Below are 27,901 nucleotides of genomic sequence, written 5' to 3'. Positions count from 1 at the left end.
TACCCCCGGCAAGAATCGGGGAAAAAAGAACTGATTTAAAACAAAGAAAAATCCTTCCATTTGGCTGTGCATGAAATTGTTAGGGAAGATGGTGGCCTCCTTCGAGGCCGTTCCTTATGCGCAGTTTCATTCAAGACTGCTGCAAAACACCATCCTGTCGGCCTGGAGCAAGAAAGTCCAGGCTTTGGACTTCCCAATGCGTTTATCCCACGAGGTGCGTTGGAGCCTCAATTGGTGGTTGATATCCAGAAACCTTCAACAGGGGAAATCCTTTCTACCAGTATCCTGGAAAGTGGTAACAATGGATGCCAGCCTTCTAGGCTGGGGAGCAGTCCTGGAAGAAGCTTCTGTCCAGGGGAAGTGGTCCAATTCAGACCTTGCCCATCAATATTCTAGAAATTCGGGCAGTACGTTATTACATAGTTATTACATAGTTAGTAAGTTTGAATAAAGACACCAGTCCATCCAGTTCAACCTGAGTGAGTGTCTACATTTGTCCCTATCCCTGTACATTGCGCACTCGCATTGGTCCCTACCCTCAAGGAGCCCACAATTTAAGGTCCCCATTCATATACAATTTTTGGACAGAAGCCAATTAACCTACCAGCATGTCTTTGGAGTGTGGGAGGAAACCGGAGTACCCAGAGGAAACCCACGCAGGCACGGGGAGAACAGTCAAATTCCAGGCAGGTAGTGTTGTGGTTAAGGTTCGAACCAGTGACCCTTTTTACTGCTAGGCGAAAGTGCTAACCATTACGCCAGTGTGCCGCCCTAAATGTCTAGGTGTTTTTAAAAAGCCTTGCTGGAGGTAAATTTTAGTTTTGCATGTGTGCGCTGTAATATTTTTGTTCTGTTGTATGGTCTTATGGCAGCACCATCTTTATGCATTTTTTAGGGTTTGCCCCCTAAATATCTTGTTTGCCCTAGAGGCCTGGACGCTCAGACTACAGAACTGTCCTGTCAGGATTCAATCCAACCATGCCACGGCTGTGGCCTACATAAATTACCAAGGGGGCATGAGAAGTCGTACAGCCCAAAAGGAGGTGAATCGTGTTCTAGATTGGGCAGAAAACAACATTCCTTGCTAGGGATGAGCTCAAGCGTGTTTGCATGGACCACATACAGAGCCCGCCAGGAAGTCGGCGCAGCTTTGCACTAATCACAGGCAGTGAGACATTGCCCTGATGTGCGGCTGCAGAGATCGGGCAATGTCTCACTGCCTGTGATTAGTGCAGCGCTGCGCCGACTTCCTGGCGGCTCTGCACGTGGTCCATGCGAACACGCCTGAGCTCATCCCTATTCCTTGCCTAGCGGCGATTTCTGGATAGAAAATTGGCAAGCAGACTTGAGTCGCCAACAATTGTTTCCGGAGAATGGTCCCTTCACTCCGTCATCTTTCTCTCGATATGTTAAAGATGGGGTGTTCCGGGCGTGGATCTGTTCACATCCAGATATAACAACAAAGTCAACAACTTTGTGTCAAGGAAGAGGGATCCGCTGGCATGCGGAACAGACGCCTTGACCTTTCCATGGGGTCAGTTTGCACTGATGTATGCGTTTCCTCAGGTTCTGCTGCTTCTGCTCCTCCTTCGCAGGAACGGAAAAAAGTGATTCTGGTGGCCCCAGCTTGGCCCAGAAGATCTTGATTTGCCGAGATCATAAAGATGGCAGTAGGGCATCCTTGGACGCTGCCGTTATGGCTAGACCTAGTCGCACAAGGTCCTGTATTACATCCTACCTTACAAGCGCTAAATTTAACAGTTTGACTATTGAAACCCACAATCCTTTGGAATGTGGGTATCTCCTTCAGTGGTGTCTACTTTGGTTAATGCTAGGAAGCCGGCCTCCAGAGTCATATACTATAAATTCTGGAAGGCGTATGTCTCCTGGTGTGGATCCAGGGGTTGGCACCCCAGAAAGTATGTCATAGGTAAGATCCTTGAATTCTTGCAAATGGAATTAGAAATGAAGCTGGCTTTGAGTACTATCAAGGGCCAGGTTTCGGCCTTATCAGTATTCTTTCAACTGCCTCTTGCTTATCACTCTCTGGTGCACGTAGCTTTATTCAGGGGGTATCGCAGATTAATCCCCCCCGTCAGGGCTTCCCTGAATCCTTGGGATTTGAATTTAGTCTTGTCAGCTTTACAGAAACAGCATTTTGAGCCTATACTGGAAATTCCCTTAATTCTTTTGACGAGAAAAAATATTTTTTTTTTGGTTGCTATATCCTCTGCCAGAAGAGTATCGGAGTTGGCAGCTCTTCTTGTAAAGAGCCGTATTTGATCATGCATAAGGATAAGGTGGTATTGTGGCCTCATCCTGAATTCCTACCAAAGGTAGGGACAGGGTTTCATTTAAATCGGGATATTGTTCTGCCTTCTTTTTTCCCAGAGCCTTGATCTAGGGAGGAGAAGTCACTACATTCCCTTGATGTAGTGAGAGTGGTTAAGGTCTATTTAAAGGAGACCGCTCAGTTTCACAAAACAGATGTTTTGTTTGTACTGCCAGAAGGTCCCAATAGAGGTCAGTCAGCATCAAAATCTACTATTTCCAAATGGATTTGTCAAGTGATTGTTCAGTCTTATGGTCTAAAGAAGAAAATTCCTCCTTTTTCATGTTAAAGAGCACTCCACTAGGGCTGTTAGTGCCTCTTGAGCAGTGCATCACCAGGCTTCCATGGCTCAGATCTGCAAGGCCGCAACTTGGTCTTCATTCCATACATTTACCAGATTCTATCAAATCAATGTAAAAGGTCATGAGGATTTTGCCTTTAGGCTTAGTCTACTGCAGGCTGCAGTATGAGTCCTCTAGTCTCTGAATACCCTACCATTTTTTTTGTTGTCTCCCTCCCTTTAGTTGCCATTGCTATGGGACATCCCACATAGTAACTACTATGGCTCTGTGTCCCCTGATGTATGAAAAGAAAAAAGGATTTTTAAAAACAGCTTACCTGTAAAATCCTTTTCTTTGAAGTACATGAGGGGACACAGAGGTCCCTCCCTTCTTTGGTGTACATGTGTATTGCTTGGCTACAAAACTGAGGTACTCTCAGTAGTGGGAGGGGTTATATAGGGAGTACACTTCTTATCTTAGGTCATGCCAGTGTGCATCACCTGAAGGTGGCCCATATAACCCACATAGTAACTACTATAGCTCTGTGTCCCCTGATGTACTTTAAAAAAAGGATTTTGCAGGTAAGCTGTTTTTAAAAACCCTGTTTTACCTTACTTGTAGTAGCTTTAGAATAGAAAGTGTGATTTCAAGGTCAGGATGTAGCTGCAACTGCCTGCCGTTACACCACATTCCAAGCAATTGTAATTAAACATATATATATAAAAATATGCCTACATGATTTTATTAATGAGAATCTGTCAGGTTAGAAATATGGGAGCTTCCATTGCTGGCATTTGCGTATAAGTGGCAGCTCCATGATTCTGATCCTTACTTAAGATAATCACTGACCTAGAAAAATCATGTACATATCAGGTGTCCTCGCAACTTGTATGAACATACATGTTTCAGGTCAGTGACTCTCCAGCTAGTGACAGAAAGCCTGGAGTATACTTCTTTCTTGACACATTAGCAATGGAGGCCTTATTTAATTAACAGGTTCCTTTTAGAATAAGGACTTTGTCAAGCAAGCCTTAGAATACGAATGATGAATAACAAATATTTACACCAGCGCTAAACTTGCCTATAGTGTGCAAAAGTTGAGGGGGTTGAACAGTTAATTCAATGTAACCCAGTGCAGCTGAACCACAAGCATATCTGGGGGATATGACATACAATAATACAAAGCAAAAAAAAAAAGTCAGCACTCAATGGGTTAATAAATGTCAGATGGATCACTCAATAGCAATGGTAAAACATGAACAAGTTTACTGATGGTTGATCTGAAAAAAACTGGATCAAAGACCAGTGTGGAAGTGGTTATAACAAGGATGGTAAAATTGAAATAGCCTACATTATCACTGGTGGTCCTCAGGGCAGTGAGGAGCTGACGGCATCCATGGATGGATCGGTGAAGCAAAGGACTTTGACAAAGCGCATGTGTGCGAAACGCACAGTCACGGCAACAGTACGGCTTGTGTGTCAAGCTGGTCCCAGAGCACACTTTGAATTAATCCACTACGATGGAGGTGCTCTTTCATAAACTCTCTATGTATTGGGTAAAGGGATGCTGTAATCCTGACTAGATAATTATCTGACTGTGTGATGATTGGATGCACCATTGATTCCTGGAAAACAAATGTGTTTTCATTTTTTTTGTACAGTTATGGGCATGGAATGTGAATTGGTAGTGGTTGGAAGGCTGCACAAGGGTTAAGGGGGGGGAGGGAGTGGGAAGGAGAGGCGGGACAGTACAGTACACGCTGTACTGTATGTGTTGTAAAACTGTTAATAAACCAAAATTTACAAAAAAAAAGCTAGTCCCAGAGCTTCTTTCGCCTGCAGTCTTGGCCAGCTTGGGACGCCATCCACGCGAGCCCACTCCAGCATTGGCTCTCTCCTTTTTGCTCCTCCTGGCTATCTGAATTGGAACTGGTCGGCCCTCATCTACTACATCCCATACAGCGGAGGTAGCCACACGCCATCCGAGTGTGCGCTTGGAGGACAGTGGCTTGAAAGTTGCCCGCGAACCGTGACCTTCCCATCCTCCTCTACCAGCACTGTAATCAGCCTAGCCAGCAGGTGGCGTAGAGCGTCTCACCATCGTCCCGCACACCATGGCTTCTCCTCCTCTTTCGTCAACACACCATCCAGCCAGCCCTGAGAGCATCTGTGAGCGGGTCCACTGTCCAATTTTGGACTTCACGGTACGATAGGATCATTGGCACCTCCTATGCTTCATTGTTCCATCTATGGATGCCGTCAGCTCCTCACTGCCCTGGGTACCACCAGTGATAACATAGGCTGTTTAAATTTTACCATCCTCGTTATAACCACTTCCACACTGGTTTTTGATCCAGTTTTTTTAGATCAACTATCAATAAACTTATTATTGTTACTATGTTTTACTGCTGCTATTGAGCGATTCATCTGACATTTATTAACCCATTGAGCGCTGACTTGTTTTTTCTTTGCTTTGTATGAGCCTTAGAATACCTTTTACCTATAACTTAATATATTTTATTATTACTTATGAGGCTTTGTCATCCAAAAATACTTTTCTTGTAACTAGGAACAAAGAACTCATATAATTATCTTATTGCAGTGACATATGAAAATCTAAGAGATGCACCACCTGGGTTCTATCCCAGACTCGGTCTGATTGGATTTGCTGGAATTGTTGGCTTATTTCTTGCAAGAGGTCAGTATATGATCAGTTGAGTGAAAATTACACTGTTTTGCAAACATTGAATTAATAAAGGCTGGCACAGGCTTTAGGTCTGCACCAAAATGGAGAGGATTCTATACATAATTAAAGCAGCATTAAACCCCCCCAAAAAAATCTACTATAGTGCAGCTTACCAGTCATTAGATGTGGTACCTGTATTCGTTTTTGTTTTAGTCTTTTTTTCTCCCTCTGTTTTCACCTGGTGATCTGGACACTAGCACACCTCCTGTATTAGGGAAGGATCCAATCCATTCCAGGCCCTTTCGGGTCTAGTATTGATTTGATTGTTTTTTGTTTTTTATATGGCATTGGGGTCCCCTCCCAAAATGCATACCAGATCCTTATCTGAGCATGCAGGATGCCAGGAGAGTGCCCCCCTCTTCTGAATCATACCAGGTCACATCTACATGCCCTCAACATGGGGGGTGGTTTGTGGCAGGAGGGCTCTGCCCCCACCCACCCAAAAGCACCTTGTCCCCATATTGATGGCGTCAAGGGCCTCCTCCCCACAACCCTGGCCAGTGGATGTGGGGGTCAGAGGGCTTATCGGAATCTGGAAGCCCAGATGCCTGGACCGCCAGCTTGCTCAGTCACTCAGTGAGCTGCTGCAAAACTGAGCCATTCACTCCTACCCCCTTCACAGCCCCTCCATACCCCAGTACTCCAGTAAGCACTGGAGGGGCAAAACAGACTGTCAGTGAGTGACAATCGCTGGCTCTATTCTCGGTCTTAGAGGCAGTGGGGGACAGCCATCTAGGTGAGTATGATTGATTTTTTTTTTTTTTTTTTTTTAAAGCCATACTTCTCTTTGAGGAGTGAGATGATAAATAGGAAGGCTTCTGCTCATTCCTGCGGACAAAGCTTTATTTTTTTTTTCCCTCCAACCAGCTTAGCATAGAGGTCACAAATTTTTTTTTTTCTTATTCCACATGGACTTGACAGTTAAAGCATGGGAACCCATTAAACTGGGTTTTTTATTCTTTTTAATTGCATTCAGGTATGTTACGTGGTCAGACAGTGCTTAGCAGAAGGAATGGACAGCTCAAAATATTATGGACAAGAGAAACTCATATTTCTATTTAGATATGCTTTAATAAAACCGCTTTCTATAGGAGCTGCTTTTTTTATTGCCCAACATTGCGCAGCTGTAATACCTAGAATACTAAAAAGCTTGGTGCTCTAAAATCTGTTCCAGCCAATTCTGTGCAGAATGCTGGATTTGGAGTTGCCTTGATGAATCTTTTATCAGCTCGCTAATCAAGTCTCTGTGTCTCTAAACTCGGTGCTTCTTACATGTCATACCAATATATGATCAGATGGTTTTGATCAGAAATATGATCAGAAATATTAGTAGCCTCTTGTACTGGATTGCCTTTGCGCTCACTTGTTTTTTCAGTGTGTTTAACTCTGATGTTTGCCAATAGGTTCAAGAATAAAGAAAATAATATATCCTCTGGGATTCATGGGAATTGGTGCCTCTCTCTATTACCCCCAACAGGCAGCTACAATTGCAAAGGTATGACACCATAATTCAGTGTGTGTGTGTGTGTGTGTATGTGTATGTGTATATGTATATATATATATATATATATATATATATATATATATATATATATATATATATAATATTACATATATACAGTATCTCACAAAAGTGAGTACACCCCTCACATTTTTGTAAAACAAATGTATTATATCTTTCCATGTGACGACACTGAAGAAATTTCACTTTTCTACAATGTAGTAGTGAGTGTACAACTTGTATAACAGTGTGAATTTTCTGTCCCCTCAAAATAACTCCATAACTCCACACACAGCCATTTGATGTCTAAACGGCAGGCAACAAAAGTGAGTACGGCCCAAAGTGTCAGTATTTTGTGTGGTCACCATTATTTTACAGCACTGCTTTAACCCTCTTTTGCATGGAGTCCACCAGAGCTTCACAAGTTGCCACTGAAGTCCTCTCCCAAGCCTCCATGACAATATTACAGAGCTAGTGGATGTTAGAGACATTGCACTCCTCCACCTTCCACTTAAAGATGCCCCACAGACACTCAATAGGGTTTATGTCTGGAGACATGCTTGGCCAGTCCATCACCTTTACCCTCAGCCTCTTTAGCAAGGCACTGGTCGTCTTGGAGGTGTGTTTGGGGTCATTATCATGTTGCCCTGCGGCCCAGTCTCCGAAGTGAGTGGATCATGCTCTGCTTCAGTATGTCACAGTACATATTGGCATTCATGGTTCCCTCGATGAACTGTATCTCCCCGGTGTTGGCAGCACTCATGCAGCCCCAGACCATGACACTCCCACCACCATGCTTGACTGTAGGCAAAACACACTTGTCTTTGTACTCCTCACCTGGTTGCCACCACGCACACTTGACACCATCTGAACCAAATAAGTTTATCTTGGTCTCCTCAGACCACAGGGCATGTTCCAGTAATCCATGTCCTTAGCCTGCTTGCTTTAGAAAAATGTTTGCGGGCTTTCTTGTGCATCTTTTTAGAAGAGGAATGACAGCCATGCAGACCAATTTGATGTAGTGTGGGGTGTATGGTCTGAGCACTGACAGGCTGACCCCCCACCTCCTCAACCTCTACAGCAATAGTGGCAGCACTCATACGTCTATTTCCCAAAGACAATCTCTGGATATGATGCTGAGCATGTGCTTTCAACTTCTTTGGTCGACCGTGGCGAGACCTGTTCTGAGTGGAACCTGTCCTGTTAAACCACTGTATGGTCTTGGCCATCATGTTGCAGCTCAGTTTCAGGGTCTTAGCAATGTTCTTATAGCCTCGGCCATCTTTGTGTAGAGCAACAATTCTTTTTTTCAGATCCTCAGAGAGTTCTTTGCCATGAGGTGCCATGTTGAAATTCCAGTGACCAGTGTGAGAGTGATAGCACCAAATGTAACATACCTGCTCCCCATTCACGCATGAGACCTTGTAACACTAACGAAACCAGGGAGGGAAATTGTATAATTGGGCCCAATTTGGAAATTTTCACTTTGGGGTGTACTCAATTTTGTTGTCAGCGGTTTAGACATTTAATGACTGTGTGTTGAGTTATTTTGAGGGGACAGCAAATGTACACTTTTATACAAGCTGTACACTCACTACTTTTGTAGCAAAGTGCCATTTCTTCAGTGTTGTCACATGAAAAGATATAATAGAATATTTATTTCCAATAATATGAGCAGTGTTGCAAAGATGTACTGTATGTCTCTTGTGACTTTATGACCTTTTTCTAAAGCCATTTTGGCATTTTACCAGCAACACACGGATCTTGTCACAGCAACAGGAACTATGTATTGAGTGTGGTATAAATATATAGGTACAGAATACTCCATGACATTCATCATAATGTACTAATAAAGTCCATTGTGTGTAGAGCAATAAAGGCGCTTCAGGGCAAAGTACACAGTGTTACCAGAATCAAGTACATGGCTACACTTGTGCTTTTCTGTTTTAACCTAGGTCAATGTCTGTTTATTATTTAATGGTAACTATTTCCTTTAACTAAATATTTCTTGTAACATGAAATACATACAGCAACAGTGGTTCGTTTATAATATCCTAGTGTCATTTTGTAACCATTTGTCACTTTGCTTTCCATTGCTGTGTGTGTGCAATTTCATTTATTTTTAGGCTTCAATCACAGAGCTGCCATGTTTGTTTGTTTTTTAGATCTTTTACAGTGTGGAACCTCTTTGTTAGGCACAGATCATCACTTCCAGAGTCTAATATACATAAACTTCATCATACCATATTATTTTAGCCATCTTTAACATTTATATGCGATTTTTATAGCGCCAACAGTTTACGCAGGGCTTTACAATGTATAGGGGGGACAACACAATTACAGTACAATACAAAAGGTACAGGAGGGCCCTGCTCGTAGAGCTTACATTCTAAAGGGAAGGGTGGTGGTAAAAAAAGGTAACATGTACTTGCACTGCAGCACATCACATTGCATGATGTATGCTGTACTCCATTGTGTTTAAAAAAAATTTGAGCTATTATATCTGTGTTGGGGGCCCTTTTTAAAATGAATGGGTTGTGGGAATGAAGCACGCTGCAGCACACAATTCATAGTGCATGTATTACCTCAATGCAAGCTGGTGTGAACGAGCCCTTAAAGTTGTTCTTTTTTTTTTTTTTTTTGAGGGATGCAGAAATTCAGATGCCATTGAGTTCTACTTCTGCTTACAGGAGGTTTTGTATATTGGCAAACAAAAAAACACCGACCATCCCGCTATAACTCCTCCTACTCCCAGCATACCTTAATTTTTCCTAGTGTCCTAGGAGGATGGATGCTTTTTTTCTCTGCTCTACTGAGAAAAGACTAGCCTTTTTGCTAGCTATTTTTTTCTTAACAAAGCCTTACTCATCCCATTGGAGGATGTATCTGTTTTCAAGGACCTCATTGACAAGAAATTGAAGGCACTTTCTAAAACCATTTTCTTTCTGGCAGGCAACCTGCTCTGGCCACAACTTTAATCTACCAAACTTTAGCTAATTGGCTAAAGCCATCAGTAGAGATCTGACTTTTTAATTAACCACCTCAATACAGTGCAGTTACACCCCCTTCCTGACCAGACCAATTTTCAGCTTTCAGCGCTCTCACAGTTTGAATGACAATTACTCAGTCATCCTACACTGTATCCATATGAAACTTGCGTACTTTTTTCCACACAAATAGAGCTTTCTTTTAGTGGTATTTAATCACTAGTGGGTTTTTTATTTTTTGTGCTATAAATAAAATAAAACGTAAATTTTGTGAAAAAAATGCCTTTTTCTTCGTTTCTGTCATAAATTTTTGCTAATTAGTAATTTTTCTTCATAAATTTTGGCCAAAATTTATACTGCTACATATCTTTGGTAAAAATAACCCACATTAGTATATATTATTTGGTCTTTGTGAAAGTTATAGAGTCTACAAACTATGGTGCCAATCACTGAAAATTGATCACTTTTGATCAGGCCTTCAGTACATCAGGTGTACCTCATTTCTTGAGACACTAACAAGTCAGGAAAGTACAAATACCCCCCAAATGACCCCTTTTTACAAAGTAGACATCCCAAGGTATTAAGTAAGTAGCATGGTGAGTTTTTTTAAGTTGTAATTTTTTCCCACAATTCTTTGCAAAATGAAGATTTTTTTTTTTTTTTTTTTACTAAATTGTCATATTATCAGGTTATTTCTCACACACAGCATATGCATACCACAAATTACACCCCAAAATACATTCTGCTACTCTTCACGAGTACGGCGATACCACATGTGTAGGACTTTTACACAACCTGGCCACATACAGAGCACCAACATTGATGTAGTACCTTCAGACGTTCTACGAGCAAAAATTACGCATCTCATTTCTCAACCACCTATTACACTTTTGAAGGCCCTGGAGTACCAGGACAATGGAATTTCCCATAAAATTACCCCATTTTGGAAAGCAAACACCCCAACGTATAATCTGTGAGGCATAATGAGTCTTTTGAACGGTTCATTTTTTTCCAGAAGTTTTTGGAATATGTGGAAAAAAATTAAAACGCATTTTTTTTTTACACAAAATTGCCAATTTATAAGATATTTCTAACACATAGCATGTATATAGCAAAAATTACACCCCAAAATACATTCTGCTACTCCTCCCGAGTATGGCGATACCACATGTGTAGGACTTTTACACAGCCTGGCCACATAGAGAGGCCGAACATTGAAGTAGTACGTTCAGGCGTTCTAGGAGCATAAATGACACATCTCATTTCATTCCTACCTATCACACTTTTGAAGGTCCTGGACCACCAGGACAGTGAAATTACCCACAAAATGACCCCATTTTGGAAAGCAAACACCCCAACGTATATTCTATGAGACATGGGCTGGAGATAGGTACTCGGGTACTCTGATGGCCTGGTGACAGGTACTCGGGTACTCTGATGGCCTGGTGACAGGTACTCTGGTACTCTGATGGCCTGGTGACAGGTACTCGGGTACTCTGATGGTCTGGTGACAGGTACTCGGGTACTCTGATGGTCTGGTGACAGGTACTCGGGTACTCTGATGGTCTGGTGACAGGTACTCGGGTACTCTGATGGTCTGGTGACAGGTACTCGGGTACTCTGATGGTCTGGTGGCAGGTACTCGGGTACTCTGATGGCCTGGTGACAGATACTCGGGTACTCTGATGGCCTGGTGACAGGTACTCGGGTACTCTGATGGCCTGGTGACAGGTACTCGGGTACTCTGATGGCCTGGTGACAGGTACTCGGGTACTCTGATGGCCTGGTGACAGGTACTCTGATGGTTTGGTGACTGGTATTTGGGTACTCTGAAGGGCGGTGACAGGTACTCATATGGACTGTGACAGGTACTCGGGTACTCAGATGGACTGTGACAGGTATCTGGTACACAGATGGACTGGAACAGGTACTCGGGTACTCAGATGGGCTGTGACAGGTACTCGGGTACCCTGATGGACTGTGACAGGTACTCGGTACTCTAATGGACTGTGACAGGTACTCGGTACTCTAATGGACTGTGACAGGTACTCGGTACTCTAATGGACTGTGACAGGTACTCGGTACTCTAATGGACTGTGACAGGTACTCGGGTACCCTGATGGGCCGTGACAGGTACTCGGGTACTCTGATGTGCCGTGACAGGTACTCGGGTACTCTGATGTGCCGTGACAGGTACTCGGGTACTCTGATGTGCCGTGACAGGTACTCGGGTACTCTGATGTGCCGTGACAGGTACTCGGGTACTCTGATGTGCCGTGACAGGTACTCGGGTACTCTGATGTGCCGTGACAGGTACTCGGGTACTCTGATGTGCCGTGACAGGTACTCGGGTACTCTGATGGGCTGTGACAGGTACTCGGGTACTCTGATGGGCTGTGACAGGTACTCGGGTACTCTGATGGGCTGTGACAGGTACTCGGGTACTCTGATGGGCTGTGACAGGTACTCGGGTACTCTGATGGGCTGTAACAGGTACTCGGGTACTCTGATGGGCTGTGACAGGTACTCGGGTACTCTGATGGGCTGTGACAGGTACTCGGGTACTCTGATGGGCTGTAACAGGTACTCGGGTACTCTGATGGGCTGTGACAGGTACTCGGGTACTCTGATGGGCTGTGACAGGTACTCAAATACTCTGATGGACTGTGACAGGTACTCTGATGGACTGTGATTGACAGGTACTATGAGGGGTGGTGACAGGTCCTCTTTATTGGGGGGGGGGGGGCAATCAGTATGATTGGTGTACACTGTATGCGGTAACGAGATGTTACCGCAATCTCCTCCTCACACACGATCGGTGTGTGAGGAGGAGAACCCGGTAACATCCCGTTACCGCAGTTTGTTTACATTTTTGTGATCGGCTGTGAAAGGATCACAGCCGATCACGTGGGTAAACAGCCGGCCAATGGCTGTTTACCAGCGTCGGTGACGAGCAGTGTTCCCGGGGAACACGCCGCCACCGACGTGCACGCGCAGCGCGCTCGCGCGCATGCGCCGTGCACGTTCGGGGTGTGACCATCTGTGATCGGCCGTGACTTCATCACGGCCGATCACGTGGTAAACAGCCATAACGAATGGCTGTTCACCCCCTTCGGTGGCGAGCGGTGTCTCCGTGACACGCCGCCACCGAAGAAACAGGGATGCGCGCGCACGATCGCACGCATTCCCTGTTTAAACGGGAGGCCGTCATATGACGGCCTCCCGCCACAATAGGTGCGCCGCCTGGCCGTCATTTGACGGCCGGCGGTCAGCAAATAGTTAAGGAGCATCAGAAGCTCATGCCTGCAGCCTGAAACATCTGCATGGATGGTCTCTTAGAGGTCTTCCATCTTGTTCCCTTTTTGAGCGTCCTGTCAGTGAACATGAGGAGAACTCTTTAACTCAAGTGTTGGGCTGCAAAACCGGCATGCAAAAAGCACCTGTTCTGCATGCCCTACAATTTTTTTTTTAAGCTGCCATATACACCCTTGTCAAGGATGACAATGGGGCAAGAGGTCCCTAAAGCCCTCTGATTAGTCTGATTCAGCATGAATGGCTACTCCTCATTTCCAAAATGGGTGAATGTTTGTTAGTCATCTGAGATGCTTGGGTGAGGGAGGTGGTTTTCAAAGGGCTACAAGCTAGAATTTGTGCTCCTCACCCTCCTAGGTTCGTGTTTTCCAACTTGCCTCTGTCACCACACAGATTGTCAGATCACCATGCAGCCCTTGTGGATCTTCTGCAGCACAGAGTTATCGCTCCAGTGCTTGTGCCACAGAACCAGGCGTTCTACTCCAACCTGTTTACAGTTCCCAAACCTAAAGGTCATCTGCCCCATCTCAAATTTCAGAACCCTACATTTTTTCATTCAGGCCTAGAAATTCCATATGAATTGCTCCAGATCTATCATAGCCTTTGTATCTGGAAGTCTTACTTGTCTTTGTGGACATCAAGGATGTGTACTTTGCTATGGGTCACCATTAGTGCCAATTTGTAATCCTGCTTTTCGACTTATCTTCTTCACCTTGAGTGTTCGCCAAAGTTCTGGCCAATGGAAGGCATACATTTCTTGTTGCAAGGCAATAAACTTTCATCCTAGAAAATTCTCTGTGGGGCAAATCCTGTTCTTTTCTGCATATGGGCCTGGATCCGCATTTGGCCCTCAGTGCAATCAAAGTTCAGATCTTAAAACTTGTAAACTGGTTCCAGAGGCTGCTAGCTTCTCATTCTTTAAGACTTTTGTACAGGATGTCTCCATCTCTGTGACTCTGGGGGATCTGAATTTGGTTCTCTTGTCAGTTTAAAAAAAGGCTTTTAATCATATCACAGCAACATAGTTGCTTTTCATGTTACCAGCACTCCTGGCAGCTTTTTTCCTGTAAAGAACCTTTTCTGGTCTTACACATGAACAAGGTGGTATTGAGACCTAGACCTTCCTTTTATTCCCAGTGTGGTTTCTGCCTTTTACTTCAACCAGGACATTGTTCTTCCATTTCTATTTCTGGCTTCAGGTGGAGATTTCAGTTTATTGCATGGTTTGTAGTATGAACTGTGTGCATCAACCTCACAGCCACTGCTTCCATGAGAAAGGCCAACTCTCTAGTTGTCATCCCTGTTGGGCCCCGTAGAAGGGGAACCTGCTTCTCATGCCACCATTTCTCGGTGGCTCAGACAGATCACCATCTAAGGTTCTGGTCTTGAGAATGAGGTTCCTCCCTTTTCATATCACGGCACACTCTACTAGGGTTGTGAGTGCTTCTTGGGCTTTTTGGCATCAAGCTATTGTTTCCTAGATGTCCAAGGCTGGCACCTGACCTTCTGTTCACACATTCTCCAAGTTTTGCATGGTGACTGTTTAGGCCTCATCTGATACTAGCTTTGGATATAAGGTCCTTCGAGTGTCTCTTTGAGCTGGAGGTCATCCCATTTCTGTTTTTTCTTTCCTCGTGGGCCTGTTGGGACTCGTGCACATTGTTCATTTCTAACGTGGTTGTTAGGGGAGTCTGTCGGCTTTTTGTGCCTCTAAATGTTCCTGGATTTTAGCCTATGTGTTCAGGCATACATTGGTATTTAGAGGCGTTTACATGCAGAGAAAAAAAACATTGCCAGTGCATCCAGGAGCAACACCGTTTTGGGGAAAAAAAATGTTTGATATGTGTAAACGCATCTAAATGCGCATTTAGTGTTTGAGTGTTAATTTATTCTGGCCATTGAAAGGAATTATTCTGGTCAATGAAATTAATTAACACCCAAGTATTTGATGTGCCTAAATGCATTTAAAAGCCTTATTATAAGCTTACCTGTAGGTAAAAATGACTAAGTGGAGTTTACTGCTGCTTTAACCACTAGGCGTCCACCCTATAACCGAAAAACAGCTACAGCGCGGACGCCAATTGCCAGGAGGGCGTCCCTAGACGTCCTCCTGTGTACTTCCGTGATGCGCACTCCCTCAAGTGTGGCTCTCCCTCCTCACACAGAGACAGCGTGTGAGGAGGTAGAGACGAACAGCTGCAGCGGTGAGTGTTAAAAAAACAAACAAAAAAAAATGAAAATAAAGTGCCCAGAGTACATGTCAGTGCCACCTGTTCCCACTGTCATCTGTCCCCACTGCCACCCATCAGTACCATCTGTCCCCAGTGACACGTATAAGTGCCATTTGTCATCAGTGCCACGTATAAAACCATCTGTCATCAGTGCCACATATGTGCCATGTGTCATTAGTGCCACATATGTGCCATGTGTCATCAGTGCCACATATGTGCCATGTGTCATCAGTGCCACATATGTGCCATGTGTCATCAGTGCCACATATGTGCCATGTGTCATCAGTGCCACATATGTGCCATGTGTCATCAGTGCCACATATGTGCCATGTGTCATCAGTGCCACATATGTGCCATGTGTCACCAGTGCCACATATTAGTGCCATCTGTCAGTGCCACGTATCAGTGCCATCTCATCAGTGACACCTGTTGGTGTCACATGCCATCTGTTATCAGTGCCATCTGTCATCAGTGTCATCTGTCATCAGTGCCACGTATTAGTGTCATCTGTCATCAGTGCCACCTGTGCTACGTACTAGTGCCATCTGTCATCAGTGCCACGTATCAGTGCCATCTGTCATCAGTGCCACGTCAGTGTCACTTGTCATTGTCCTGGTGCTCCAGGGCCTTCAAAAGTGTAATAGGTAGTCAACAAGTTAGATGGGTAATTTATGCTCCTAGAACACGTGATGGTGCTCCCTGCATGTTGGGCCTCTCTAAGTGGCTAGGCTGTGAAAAAGTCCCACACATGTGGTATCATAATACTCAGAAGGAGTAGCAGAATGTATTTTGGGGCGTCATTTGTGGTATACACATGCCATGTAAGAGAAATAACCTATGACAATGACAATTTTGTGGGGAAAAACATCTTAATTTTGCAAAGAATTGTGGGAAAAAATTACAACATCAAAAACTCACCATGCCTCTTACTAAATATGTTGGAATGTCTACTTTCAAAAAAAGGGGTAATTTGGGGGGTATTTGTACTTTCCTGGCTTGTTCAGGTCGCAAGAAATTAGATAGGCCACCAGTACATCAGGTGTGATCAATTTTTTATGATTTGCACCACAGCTTGTAGACTCTCTAACTTTCACAAAGACCAAATAATATCCACTAATTTGGGTTATTTTTACCAAAGATATGTAGCAGTATAAATTGTGGCCAAAATTTATGAAGAAAAATGTATTTGGTTACAGCATTACATGACTGAGTAATTGTCATTCAAAGTGTGAGAGCACCGAAAGCTGAAAATTGGTCTGGTCAAGAGGGGTGTTTAAGTGCCCAGTTGTCGAGTGGTTAAGGGACACAGGTCCCAATCCTCTGTGGCATGCTGAGAGTAGGAGGGTTATACTGGGTTTTTTACTTGCTAGTGTCAAAACAATCTCGTAGGAGGCAGTATACCAAAACAGTCTCTTAATTCTTGTGTCCCAAAATGGACTCGGAGGAAAAGGATTTTTATGGTGAGTAAAAAACTCCCATTTTTTTTTTGTTTTTTTTTTAGTTTTTTTTTATTTTACAAATATTAATACATGACAAAGGGCTCCTAGAGCACTATGTGTTAGCTAAAGAGACAGCATAGCAGGTGCCTTCTGTTTCAGTGCTCCATTCATATGTTTTTGGCTTTTTTAGTTATGACTTTACAGTACATATAAACACTTTCTATTATGTTTAGTTTGATATAGCACTGTGTATAAAAAAAAATGTAAAAATTAGAATTAAGCACTATTTTCACTTGTTTTCATCCTTTGATGCATCTCTGTGCTAGATAGTTACCTTGTCTGGTTGAAAAAAGTCCATCCAGTTCAAACCAGTTCAACTGTGCTGTTGATCTCCTCCAGCCACTTCCCGTCTACATGCATGAACTCTAGTAACTGCTACAAGTCATTCTTTTATGGCAGGTTTTCTTTTAAAACAGTAGAATGTGTTTGTCCAATAAACATTGTCATGGCTACTCATATTCTCTCCTGGAGGAGCTTGTGACAGGGTAACAAAACAGGACAACAATTTAGAGACACAGAAAGAGCATGATCACCCTATAACAGGAAGTGGCTCTGCAAGGACCTTCATGGCAGGTTCACTATGTATTATATTAATAAAAGTTAGTTTTAGTTAGTTTAAAAATCACCTTTTGTATTTACATTAATATGATGAAGCTTATATGAGATTACATATGGTTTAAAGGGTTAGTTCACCTTTACAGGAAAAAATGTAAAGGTATACTAACACCCTCTCACGTCCCTCCCCTTCACAGTCCTCGCTGTACTTACCTCCAGTGTTTCTGAGCGGTCAGTGGCTCTGCTGTTCTCTGTGCAGCGTATTCGGGATTGACCATAGCGGTTCACGGTTGCGGCGCTGACCAGCATGAATTGTTCTGGTCCATCCCAGAAGTGCTGCATGGAGAAGCAGGGATTTTAAATCCCCTGGAATGCTGGAGTGGCTGCAGGGACACTGACAGCTCAGCATTGCCAGGGGTAAGTACAGCCGGGACCGGTGGAGTGGCTGAAGAGGGTGGACAATGTTAGCTCACCTTTACATTTTTCCATGTATTCATTATAATAAACTATTATATGTAAAAAAAAATAATAGCCACTATCCGATACCTATATTGTACTTTGTAATTTTTCACATCTGTTTTTCTCAGTCCAGAAAACCACACTTACTGTACTCCCCTATGTAATTTAGCAGTATGAGTCCTGTATGTCACTAAAATAACATGTATGTGGAGGTAGCTCACCTTTTACCTGACCTTTTGTGCTGAAATGCAACCTTAATTACAGAGAACACCGGTTTCATATACACAAACACAAAACAAGTTTGTGTCACAGTAATGTTGGGTTAAAATTTTACCATTCCAATCCCAAATGACGTACACATCCCCCACAGCTGCTATCAGAGCAATCCTAAAGTGGTTGTAAAGGTTAAAATAAAAAATAACCATGTTAGACTTACCTGCTCTATGCAATGGTTTTGCACAGAGCAGCCCCAATCCCTCTTCTCTTTGGGTCACCCATTGGCGGTCCTTGCTCCTCCCCCCTGCCGAGTGCCCCCAATCGCTCTAGAGCCACACTCCTGTGAATAGACTTTGTCCAGTCACACGCAGAGCATGGCTTGGCCTCGCCTCCTGCTCTCTCCTCATTGGCTCACTCGCTGTGATTGAGCCAGTGAGGAGAGAGAGTAATGTCACCAGCACACCAAGATCTCCAAAAATAAGTCCAAAGCTTTAATTAGCAATCACATCGTTACAGCAGAAAACAAAGTTTCAAAGCCACGCAGGACCTCTTCATCAGGCAGTTACCAATGAGGAGAGAGAGAGACCCTGGAGTGACACTGCTCTCATGCAAATCGCTGGATCGAGATTGGGCTCAGGTAAGTATAAGGGGGGGGGGGGGCTAGGAGGGAGAGCTACACCCAAAGGTTTCTTAAAGTGTTACTAAACCCAGGGCCGTCTTTAATATTGATTAGACCCTGAGCAAACATTGCCTTTGGGCCCCCCGACTCAAAATCAGGTCAGGTAGCAATTGAGATTGGTTGCCAGAGGTTACAGCATATCATTACTGCTCATTGGTAGGATGCTAGAGGTTGTAGAAAACATTACGACTCATAAATTAGTTGCTAGATGTTACAGCACATAATTTCTGCTAACCGATTGGTTGCTAGAGACTACTGCACATCCTCACCGCTCACCGATTGGTTGCTAGAGGTTACAAGTTTACCACTCACTCGGTTGCTAGAGGTTACTTGCTTACCGCTCACTCATTGGTTGCTAGAGGTTACATGTTTACTGCTCACTGATTGATTGCTACAGGTTACTGTGCATCATTACCATTTACTTATTGGTTGCTAGAGGTCACAGCACATCAGTACAGCTCACTGATTGGTTGCTGAAGGTTACAGCACAACATCTCCTCACTTCCTGTACACCATGGACTGGAGAGGTGAGGGTAAGTGCCAATAGACAGAAAATTCCTAGAACTTGCTACTAGTAATGAGCAGAGCACACACAGCTGTGAAGGTTAACTGAATGCAGCTAGCAACAGAGCCCAATAGGAGCAGTATCCCTGAGGACAGGCTGCCAGAAATAAATGACTAGTTATGCCACCTGCAGTAGAGCAGTGTGGGGGGGGGGGGGTGAGCTACATACAGAGTGCAGGGTTAAGGTGTGTGCTATGGACAGAGTTCAGGATTTAGGGGTGATCTGTGTACGGACTGCAGGATGTAGGGGTGATCTGTGTACGGAGTGCAGAATTTAGGGGTGATCTGTGTACAGATTGCAGGATTGAGGGGTGAACTGTATATGGAGTGCAGGAATTAGGGGTGTGTTGTGTACATCCAAGTCACCCCCCCCCCCTCCCAAGTACAGAGCTCTCCTCCCCCTAGATTACAGTTTGGAGCTCACCCGTCAATACACAGCATACCTCTAGCATCCCCTTTCAATACTGAGCACAGTCCGAGTTCTCACCAGCTAAATAACGTCACAGTGTGGCTGCAGAAGAGCAGCTGTAACTTACTGCATGTGGAGAAGCTTCTGCCTGTGTACATCCCCCGCCCCCTCCCTCCTCTGTTCTATCTGCTCTCTCATAGAGATCGAGGATGTGTTTTGCATGGCAGGGAGAGATGTGAACGGCCGCTGAGAGGAGAGCACTGTAGCTTGTAAATACAGAAGCAGCACTCCTGTATTTACAAGTGACAATAGAGGTCAGCTCAGCAACCAGTGCCGGATCTCAGAGGTGGAGGAACTCCGGCTGAAGAAAAGCCGACGGGCAGCACAGGCTCAAGGGGCAGCTGCTTTGGTCCCCTCAACAATGGCGGGGTCCTGGGCAGATGCCCCATTTGCCCTGTGGTAGAGACAGCCCTGACTAAACCCACGACAGTAAAATCAGTCTGTATATGCAGTAAAGCATGCTTGTTATACTCACTGTGGAACCTAGGGGGTTAATCCTCAGCATTTTGTAAAAAGGCTGTTTGTTCCGGTCTTCTCTGATCCTCCCCTTTTACTGTCTCCAATCCATCTGTTGATGGCACATGCTCAGCTTGGTGTGTACTGCTAGAAAGTTTTTCTTTTTTGGGGAGGTTCATTGTGAACAGCACAGGGCTAATCAGCACTGTCCAGACAGAGGGTCAGGGGTCATGCAGCCTCATATGACAGTCAGAGGAAAATTGAAACTCCTCCTACAAGCTTTAACCAGTATTTGGATATACACTGATAGAAGTCACAAGAATGCTATTTTAAAGTTTATATTTACTAAAATAATTGCATTCTCATGTTCTATGTACTGTGGGAGACCAGATATATAGTGAATGCAGAGTCCCTAGGTTTAGTAACACTTTAATGCATAGAATCCTTCTGCCTTTAGCATCACTTTAAATAGTGGTGAGTAGGGTTGATGGGTGGAATACATTTGTTTTGTTAAACTGCTGCTTATTCACTCATTTCATTAAACATTACGATATTCTTCAAGTATAATATAATAGGGTTTTGGAAATTTTTTACAAAAAATTTGCTCAAACTTGTCCATAATACTATATTCTATTTATTACTGATCAGGTTTCAAACATCTATACACATTTCTAGGGTTTTTTTGATCCATAGATATTCTTAGCACTTTCAGATTTGTTGAGTATTTATGTACAGTAAAGCTTTTTAGGAAAATATATTCTCTCTAGGTGCTAGCAGCCCCAGTAGTCATTGAAAAGAGAAGCTTACTTGTTGCAGTGCACCACAATACAATGTATGTATACTTTATTTCTTACATTGAGATGTCCTGAGAGGTAGGTGTGTTTTCTTACTTTGCGTATGCCTTTTTGGCTGCCATTAAAACAAATGGCAACACACCACAAGGCACAGCACAGTATAGTACACAAGAAGGGCCTCTTAAAGCAGAGGTCCGTTCCGAAAAAAAAAATGAAAAGCCAGCAGCTATACATACTGCAGCTGCTGGCTTTTAATAATAGGACACTTACCTGTCCTGGAGTCCAGCGATGTCAGCACTGCAGCTGATGTTTCTATCAGCTGTTGGGTGCTGCCGCCACCATTGCGGGTAAGGGAACCTGGTAGTGTAGCCTTACGGCTTTACACCGGGAACCCTACTGCGCATGTGCGAGGACCCACTCCTCTCTATTAATGGCCTGGTGACAGGATGAGGAGGGAGCCCTGCAGTGACACCATGCCCCCCCGAAAGGTGTCAATTGTGGCACCGGAGGGGGAAAGGAGACAAATGAGTGCAAGTTCCACGTTTGGGTGGAACTCCACTTTAAGTGAATGTGTTAGTTTCTCAACATATGTCATAGTAACTGGGTAGTATAGGTAGGTGTTGTGTGTTTTTTTTTTTTTTTTTAAACAACTTTTACGGCTCGTTTACACTTGCTTTGGCTTCAACGCACATTAAAGCTCCTCCTTCTTCAAGCTTTTATGATGTGTTTTTGATGCATCGGTGGTGCTTTGAAGCTTCAGTGTGATGCTTTAATAAAGCTTTGGTGGTTGCTTCAGTGATGCTCTTTTGAAGCTTTGTTGAAGCGTGGCAGATGCCCTGGGTGTGTGTGTGTGTGTGTGTTCATATCTCACACCTGCATTTTCGCCAAAACAAAGCAAAGCTAAAGCTGAATTCAAGCCTCTCAAAAGCTGCAGGTGCTTCAAGCAAGTCTTCTATTGAGGCTTTGAAGACTCTTTGAAGCACCACTAAAGCTACATGGGGTATAATTTTTGAAGCAAAGCAAACGCAGGGTGTTAACAGGACTGTAAGCTAACCATTTCATTTAGTAACTTGAGCTTTGACTAGCGTTAAGAGAGCTTTAACAAAGCCTGTCTGAAGCCTTGTTTTGAAGCAAGTGTAAACTAGCCCTTAGGGCTACAGTCATTCTTTTTAAAGTGGATGTAAATCCTCCATATATCCAGTGAATTGAACAGCCTCAGATGATATGCAGAGAGATTCTTTTCATCTCTGTGTAAGTTTTACATGTATATCTTCTGTCTTCACCTTTATATACTGTTTAGAAAGTTCCACATCCTGTTAGAATGCTCTCTTCCTGGTTCCCCTGTATGAGGAGATCATTGCTAGACACTGTGAGACAGCTGATTGGAGGAAAGGCACACACCCCCTCCCTACACATACAAAGGTTGCCTGTGTATAGTTTAGCAGTCTGCTAATCTATAATAGCAATCTCTCATGACACACTTCTGTCTCCCATCTTGGAGAGCTTGTCAAAAATCAGGCTGATAACAGAGGAACGGAGGAAGACAAAGCTACGGGACTTTAAAGAAAGATAGAAAAACACTACAGATATGTGCCCAGCTCAAAATACATGAATCGGGTTTACATCCACTTTAAAACTTAAATATACTGATTTTGTTTTGGGTGCTGGGGGACAATGCAGGTTGTGGAGAAGTGATGCACTTGCAAGCCCCTCTTTAGTTTAGTGATGCATCAGTGATGACTCGGGGACAGATCTGAAATTGTTCTCTCACTCCTAGTTATTCCTTGAGGTCCATAAGTGGATATATTTTTTTATCCTTCCAGTTTTTATGCAGGTATAGCGAAAATAAGCTATAGTAATGACCATTGCTATATAATACTACCTCCAGGTGCTGGTGGTATTTATAATATATTATGGAGTGTAATGCACCGATGATCCAGTCTCCCTTTTTACCAGCTCTATGTGGATTTTATCTGATTTGGAATGAAGAGCTCTCTATATCCAATATCTGCTCACAGACAAAATACTAATTGTCTCATCTGCTGGAACACTGCTATTTGTTCTGTGCCTTTTTGACCATACTAAGCTAAATAGACCGTCAGTTTAGTATTGCTGTGTTAATTCTGTGCCAGAATTAGAGTGTTTTTTGAAGGTAATTGCTTTGCTTTCTTTAGCTGGTTGGTTTAGTTGATTTAGTTGATCTAGTTGGTTTAGTTGATCTAAATATTCATTCTGGCTAAAGCTGGCCATACACTGTTAAAATTTTAACAGTGTCCATTCTGGCTCAACAAAAATCAATTATGTATTCCTTCCAAAGTCATTTAATGATTTTGCTGTTTAGCTAGTTTTATTCCCTAAAATCTCTGTACAATAAGGTGTTGCACAGTAACTAAAAGTTAGTGTTTCTCAAGTCTTAAAGTTGAAGTTTAGGCAAAAACTAACTAACTCTAAACCTACTCTTTGCCACATTCTAAGAATAATCTATCTAGCCCTGTAAAGCAAAAATCGCTGTACTTACCTGTTCTGCAGCAACTCCTGTACAGTCCCACGGAAGCCCCATAGTAACCGACAAGGTCTGGGAAAATGCCTGGGAAGTGACGTCGCTCATAGTAACTATTGGTGACTTCACTTCCCAGGCGTTTCCCAGCCATTGTAGGTTCACTCCTGCACACAGCATCCGCCACAGGAGACCGGATCAGCTGCAGAACAAGTACAGAGATTTTTGCTTTACAAGACCAGATAGATTAGCCTTATGTAGAGATACCCCCGTAGGGGCCACAGGTGAATTTGGTTGTCTCCCACCCTGCACAGCCAGGCACTCAAATTTTACATTCACTTCAGAGACATCAAGCAGTTTGCTTGTTTTTTTTATTAGGGGAATTAAACTTGGATAGGGATTCCTCTTCTACCTTCATCACAGACCTTTTTGCAGAACAACATTTCCCAGGACCAGCTAGCAAAGTTTCCGATTCAGCACCGTCTCAGCTGAATCTGGACTAATGCTCTTTGCAGGCAGGGACCGTGGGCCCCTATGATGTAGCAAAAATAGAGGTAATTAGTGCTAGCTGTCCTATCTGTGGCTACTGATCCCTTTACCATCTCTTCAGGCACTGCCAGCCCTCCCAGCTGCAGCTGCCCCTTTCAGGGGTGCTTCCCAGTCCTCCTGAATGTGTGTCACTCACCAGCCCTCTTGGCTGTTCCTTTTATTCCTGGAGACTTGCCTGGCAGTGTTCTCCCACTGTCCTCTCCTTGCTCCTGTGCCTCCTGGCCAGGATACCTCTGTGTGTCTTCAAGAGGGTCCTGTCTGCACCCGAGCCCAGCCCATGGTCACCCCCCCCCCCCCCAAACTGGGAAGCTCCCTCAAAGGCCACGACAGCCTAACACTCCATCTCCAGCCTCCACCTGAACTCCACTCTGCCTCTGCTGGCCTGACTGAGTATTTACCAGCCCTTCTGTTGGCTAGTTTGGTCAGGGCCCTAGAATACTCCAGCCAGCTCCTCCTGGACTCCTCCAATCTGCTTCTGGAATTTTCTCCAAATTTCCATCTAGCAGGGTGGAGTTCACCAGAGAAGCTGCTGATCAGTCATCCAGCCTACTAGAGTCAAACCCTGACTAAGAAAAAAAAAACACAGGCTTGTGGCGGCACAGTGGTGTAGTGGTTAGCACTCTTACCTAGCAGCAAGAAGGGTCACTGGTTCGTATCCCAACCATGACACTACCTGCCTGGAGTTTGCATATTCTCCCTGTGCCTGTGTGGGTTTCCTCCGGGTACTCCGGTTTCCCCCCACAATCCAAAGACATGCAGGTAGGTTAATTGGCTTCTGTCCAAATTTGGCCCTAGTATATGAATGGGGAATTTGGATTGTGGGCTCCTTGAGGGTAGGGACCAATGCGAGTGTGCAGTGTACAGGGACAATTGTAGACACTCACTCCGGTTGAACTGGATGGACTGGTGTCTTTATTCAACCTTACTAACTATGAAACTATGAAGCTTGGCTGCCTGCCAAACCTGAAATTTACCTACACTAACAAACAAAAATCCTACCACTCTGGCAACACAGCTAGGGGTGCTACTTTTAGAATGTGGCATAGAGTAGGATTAGAGTTAGTTAGTCTTTGCCTAAACTTCCACTTCATGGTTTTTACCTAATGTATTTTCTGCATTAAGGTAAAAATCCTTCTGTGTCCATGATCCCCCTCTCAGCCCCCTCTTCACTTACCTGAGCCCAATCTTGATCCAGTGATGTGCCCGAAAACAGCGACTTTCTGTTCTCTCCCTCCTCACAAGGAAGTCGGAAGAAGGGGAGGCAGGAGCACCAGTGGAGGACCCCAAAAGTGGAGGTTCTGGGCTGATCTGAGCAAAACCATTGCACAGAGTAAGTATAACATGTTTATATATATAAAAAAAAAAAAATTTAAGGTTTAGACCCCTTTCACACTGGCTCCGCATTAGCGGTAAAGCACTGCTAGTTTTTCGCTGCCCTTTTCGGCTGCTAGCGGGGCACTTTAACCCCCCCCCCCTCTAGTGGCCGAGAAAATGGTTAAATGTGCCCAAAAAGCGTGGCTGCCAAAGCGCTTTGCAGGCACTTCGGCAGTGGTGCCCATTCATTTCAATGTGGAGGAGCGGTGTATACATCGCACCAAAGATGCTGCTTGAATGACTTTTTCTAATGTTCTGCAAGCACACCGCCCCAGTGTGAAAGCACTCGGGCTTTCACACTGGGGCTGCAGGGGAGGCGTTTTTAAGGCACTATTTTTAGCCCTTTAGCACCTGCAAAACGCCTCAGTGTGAAAGGGGTCTTAGAATCACTTTAAAATTAGGCTTGCATTCTGTAGTGGGAGAGACTGCCTCAAGATCCACATACCCTTGCAGTTTCGACTTGAATTGAGTCCTCACCGCATCCTACCGTCATTGCTTTGTGGGATGAGATGAGAATTCCTGGTGCTGACTTTTCTGAAAGTTGACACTTGCATCCTGCAGGTGTCACAGGTCACATTTAAGGACAACCTGCAGAAAAGTTTTGAGCTATGTAAAGATTAGTTTTATATATGAAAGGTAATGATGGATGTACTGTAACTCTGAAAATTTACATACTCTCTGCATGTGTCTTTGGAAAGGTCTGATTTATGGATCTGTTCATATAACCATTATTTTTCAAATACTGAAATACATGTGACATACAATAGCAAGCTTAAAAAACCTTTTAAATGTAAAATAAACATTGGCACCTAGCAGAGATAGTTAACACGTCTATGATACTGATATGTGATCTGCTTTCTTCATACAAGCCCTCATAGTCCAGAGGAAGACAATCTATGTCTGTCCTTGATAAACAGTAAACACAAGTCTTCCGTCAAGATGATATACCAGCTGAAGTTGCTTTATAAAAACTGGGGAGAACAAAATAAAGATCAGTTTCCTAATGTAACCAGCTAACAAAATAATTCCAGATTATTTGTGTTTCATACAATATTGAATGCATGAGAAAGTCACTGCAAATTACACTGCCAACTGTTCAGGCTCTGGTTGAAGCAGAGAAAGATGGGTCTTTGAAGGCCATAGTCTTTGATGTACTCAAGCTACCAGCCCACCACAATATACAGTAGATACCTTTTTAGGCAGCTAGATTTAAGGTGAGTGAAAAGGTGAAAGTCTATAAGACACATTGTAGACCTTGTTAATTTTTCAAACTGTACTAGAGAAATAAATAGTGGAACATTTAGACCCTAATATTTTCTCTAGTTTTAAAAATCTGCCCAAGTATTCTCTGGAAGTAGAAGTGCCAGGAGAGTAACTATGGTATAATGGCATATGCCAGATAATTCTCTAGGCACTCTTCTGATATAACCACCCATTGACAGACAAATCTAAACAAAATTTAGTTCTATACAACTCTGCTTCCAATACTGTATCTTCTATTTATTATTAACCCTATTTGACATATATGTTGCATACATCCAAGGTAATCGGAATGATGCAGCATTGAACGCTCTGAATCCCTCGTTGGGCCTAATCCATGAACCTGTGCAGTCTTCACCTTTTTCACAGCAGATATCTAACCATATTATTTTTTGGAATGCCATCTTAGATTTTTCCAGTACTACTTTGTAGACATCATAACCAACAAAATGTTTTGTTAGTTTTTGCTTCTTAGATAACTTGGTACTCTGTAAGCCACCGCCGTAGAGTGTCCACATATGGGCTATACTGACCTCAACTACTATTAATGAGAATGTGTTTTCACACACTGAACCTTACCTTTGTTTTCCTATCCCAAATATAATTGCAGTGTCACTGAGTCAGTCTTCCCACATGATTCTGTAAATGTAGACTTGAAATTATTTCATCTTCCTTTTTTAGCAGCATTAAATAGATTTTATTTGAGGATGAAGAGCTCTCTGTATACTTATCTGCTCACAGACAAAATACTAATTGTCCCATCCGCTGGAACACTGTGCCATTTGTTCAGTGGTATTTTGACCATGCTCCTCTTCATAGTCTGTTTACTATTGCTGTAAGTTTGTGCCAGAGTTAAATAGAGTGTTCAGACTTTTATTTAAGGGGTTTTCCTTGATTTCTAGAGCTAGAAGTTTATTTAGATGATCTAAATATTAATTCTGGCAAAAACTGGCCATGCATGGTTAGAGCCCTATGGGCTCAACAAAAGTGAAGTACTCAATTGACTTTTGTTGAAGGGGCCAGTCTGAAAATTGTTGGAAAACCGTGCCATATACAAATATAATATATACCGAGGGAAAAAGTATTTGATCCCCTGCTGATTTTGTACGTTTGCCCACTGACAAATTATCAGTCTATAAT

At 43.5% G+C, this 27,901-nt stretch overlaps 1 protein-coding gene across 2 annotated transcripts in view; it reads left to right on the top strand.

Moving 5' to 3' along the window:
* Nucleotides 1-27,901, top strand: part of APOO (apolipoprotein O) — a 236,529-nt gene that overhangs the window by 191,245 nt on the left and 17,383 nt on the right. For both annotated transcript variants that reach the window (XM_077480702.1, XM_077480701.1), the window contains exons 5-6: nucleotides 5,216-5,311; nucleotides 6,763-6,854. In XM_077480702.1, the coding sequence (XP_077336828.1) occupies nucleotides 5,216-5,311; nucleotides 6,763-6,854 (188 nt within the window). The remainder of the gene's footprint in view (nucleotides 1-5,215; nucleotides 5,312-6,762; nucleotides 6,855-27,901) is intronic.

The sequence above is a fragment of the Lithobates pipiens genome, unplaced genomic scaffold (assembly GCF_037356315.1).
Source record: "Lithobates pipiens isolate NorthernLeopardFrog02 unplaced genomic scaffold, aLitPip1_a1.2 Scaffold_16, whole genome shotgun sequence".
In the NCBI taxonomy this organism is placed as follows: domain Eukaryota; kingdom Metazoa; phylum Chordata; class Amphibia; order Anura; family Ranidae; genus Lithobates; species Lithobates pipiens.
This window is presented reverse-complemented; position numbering and strand designations above follow the sequence as displayed.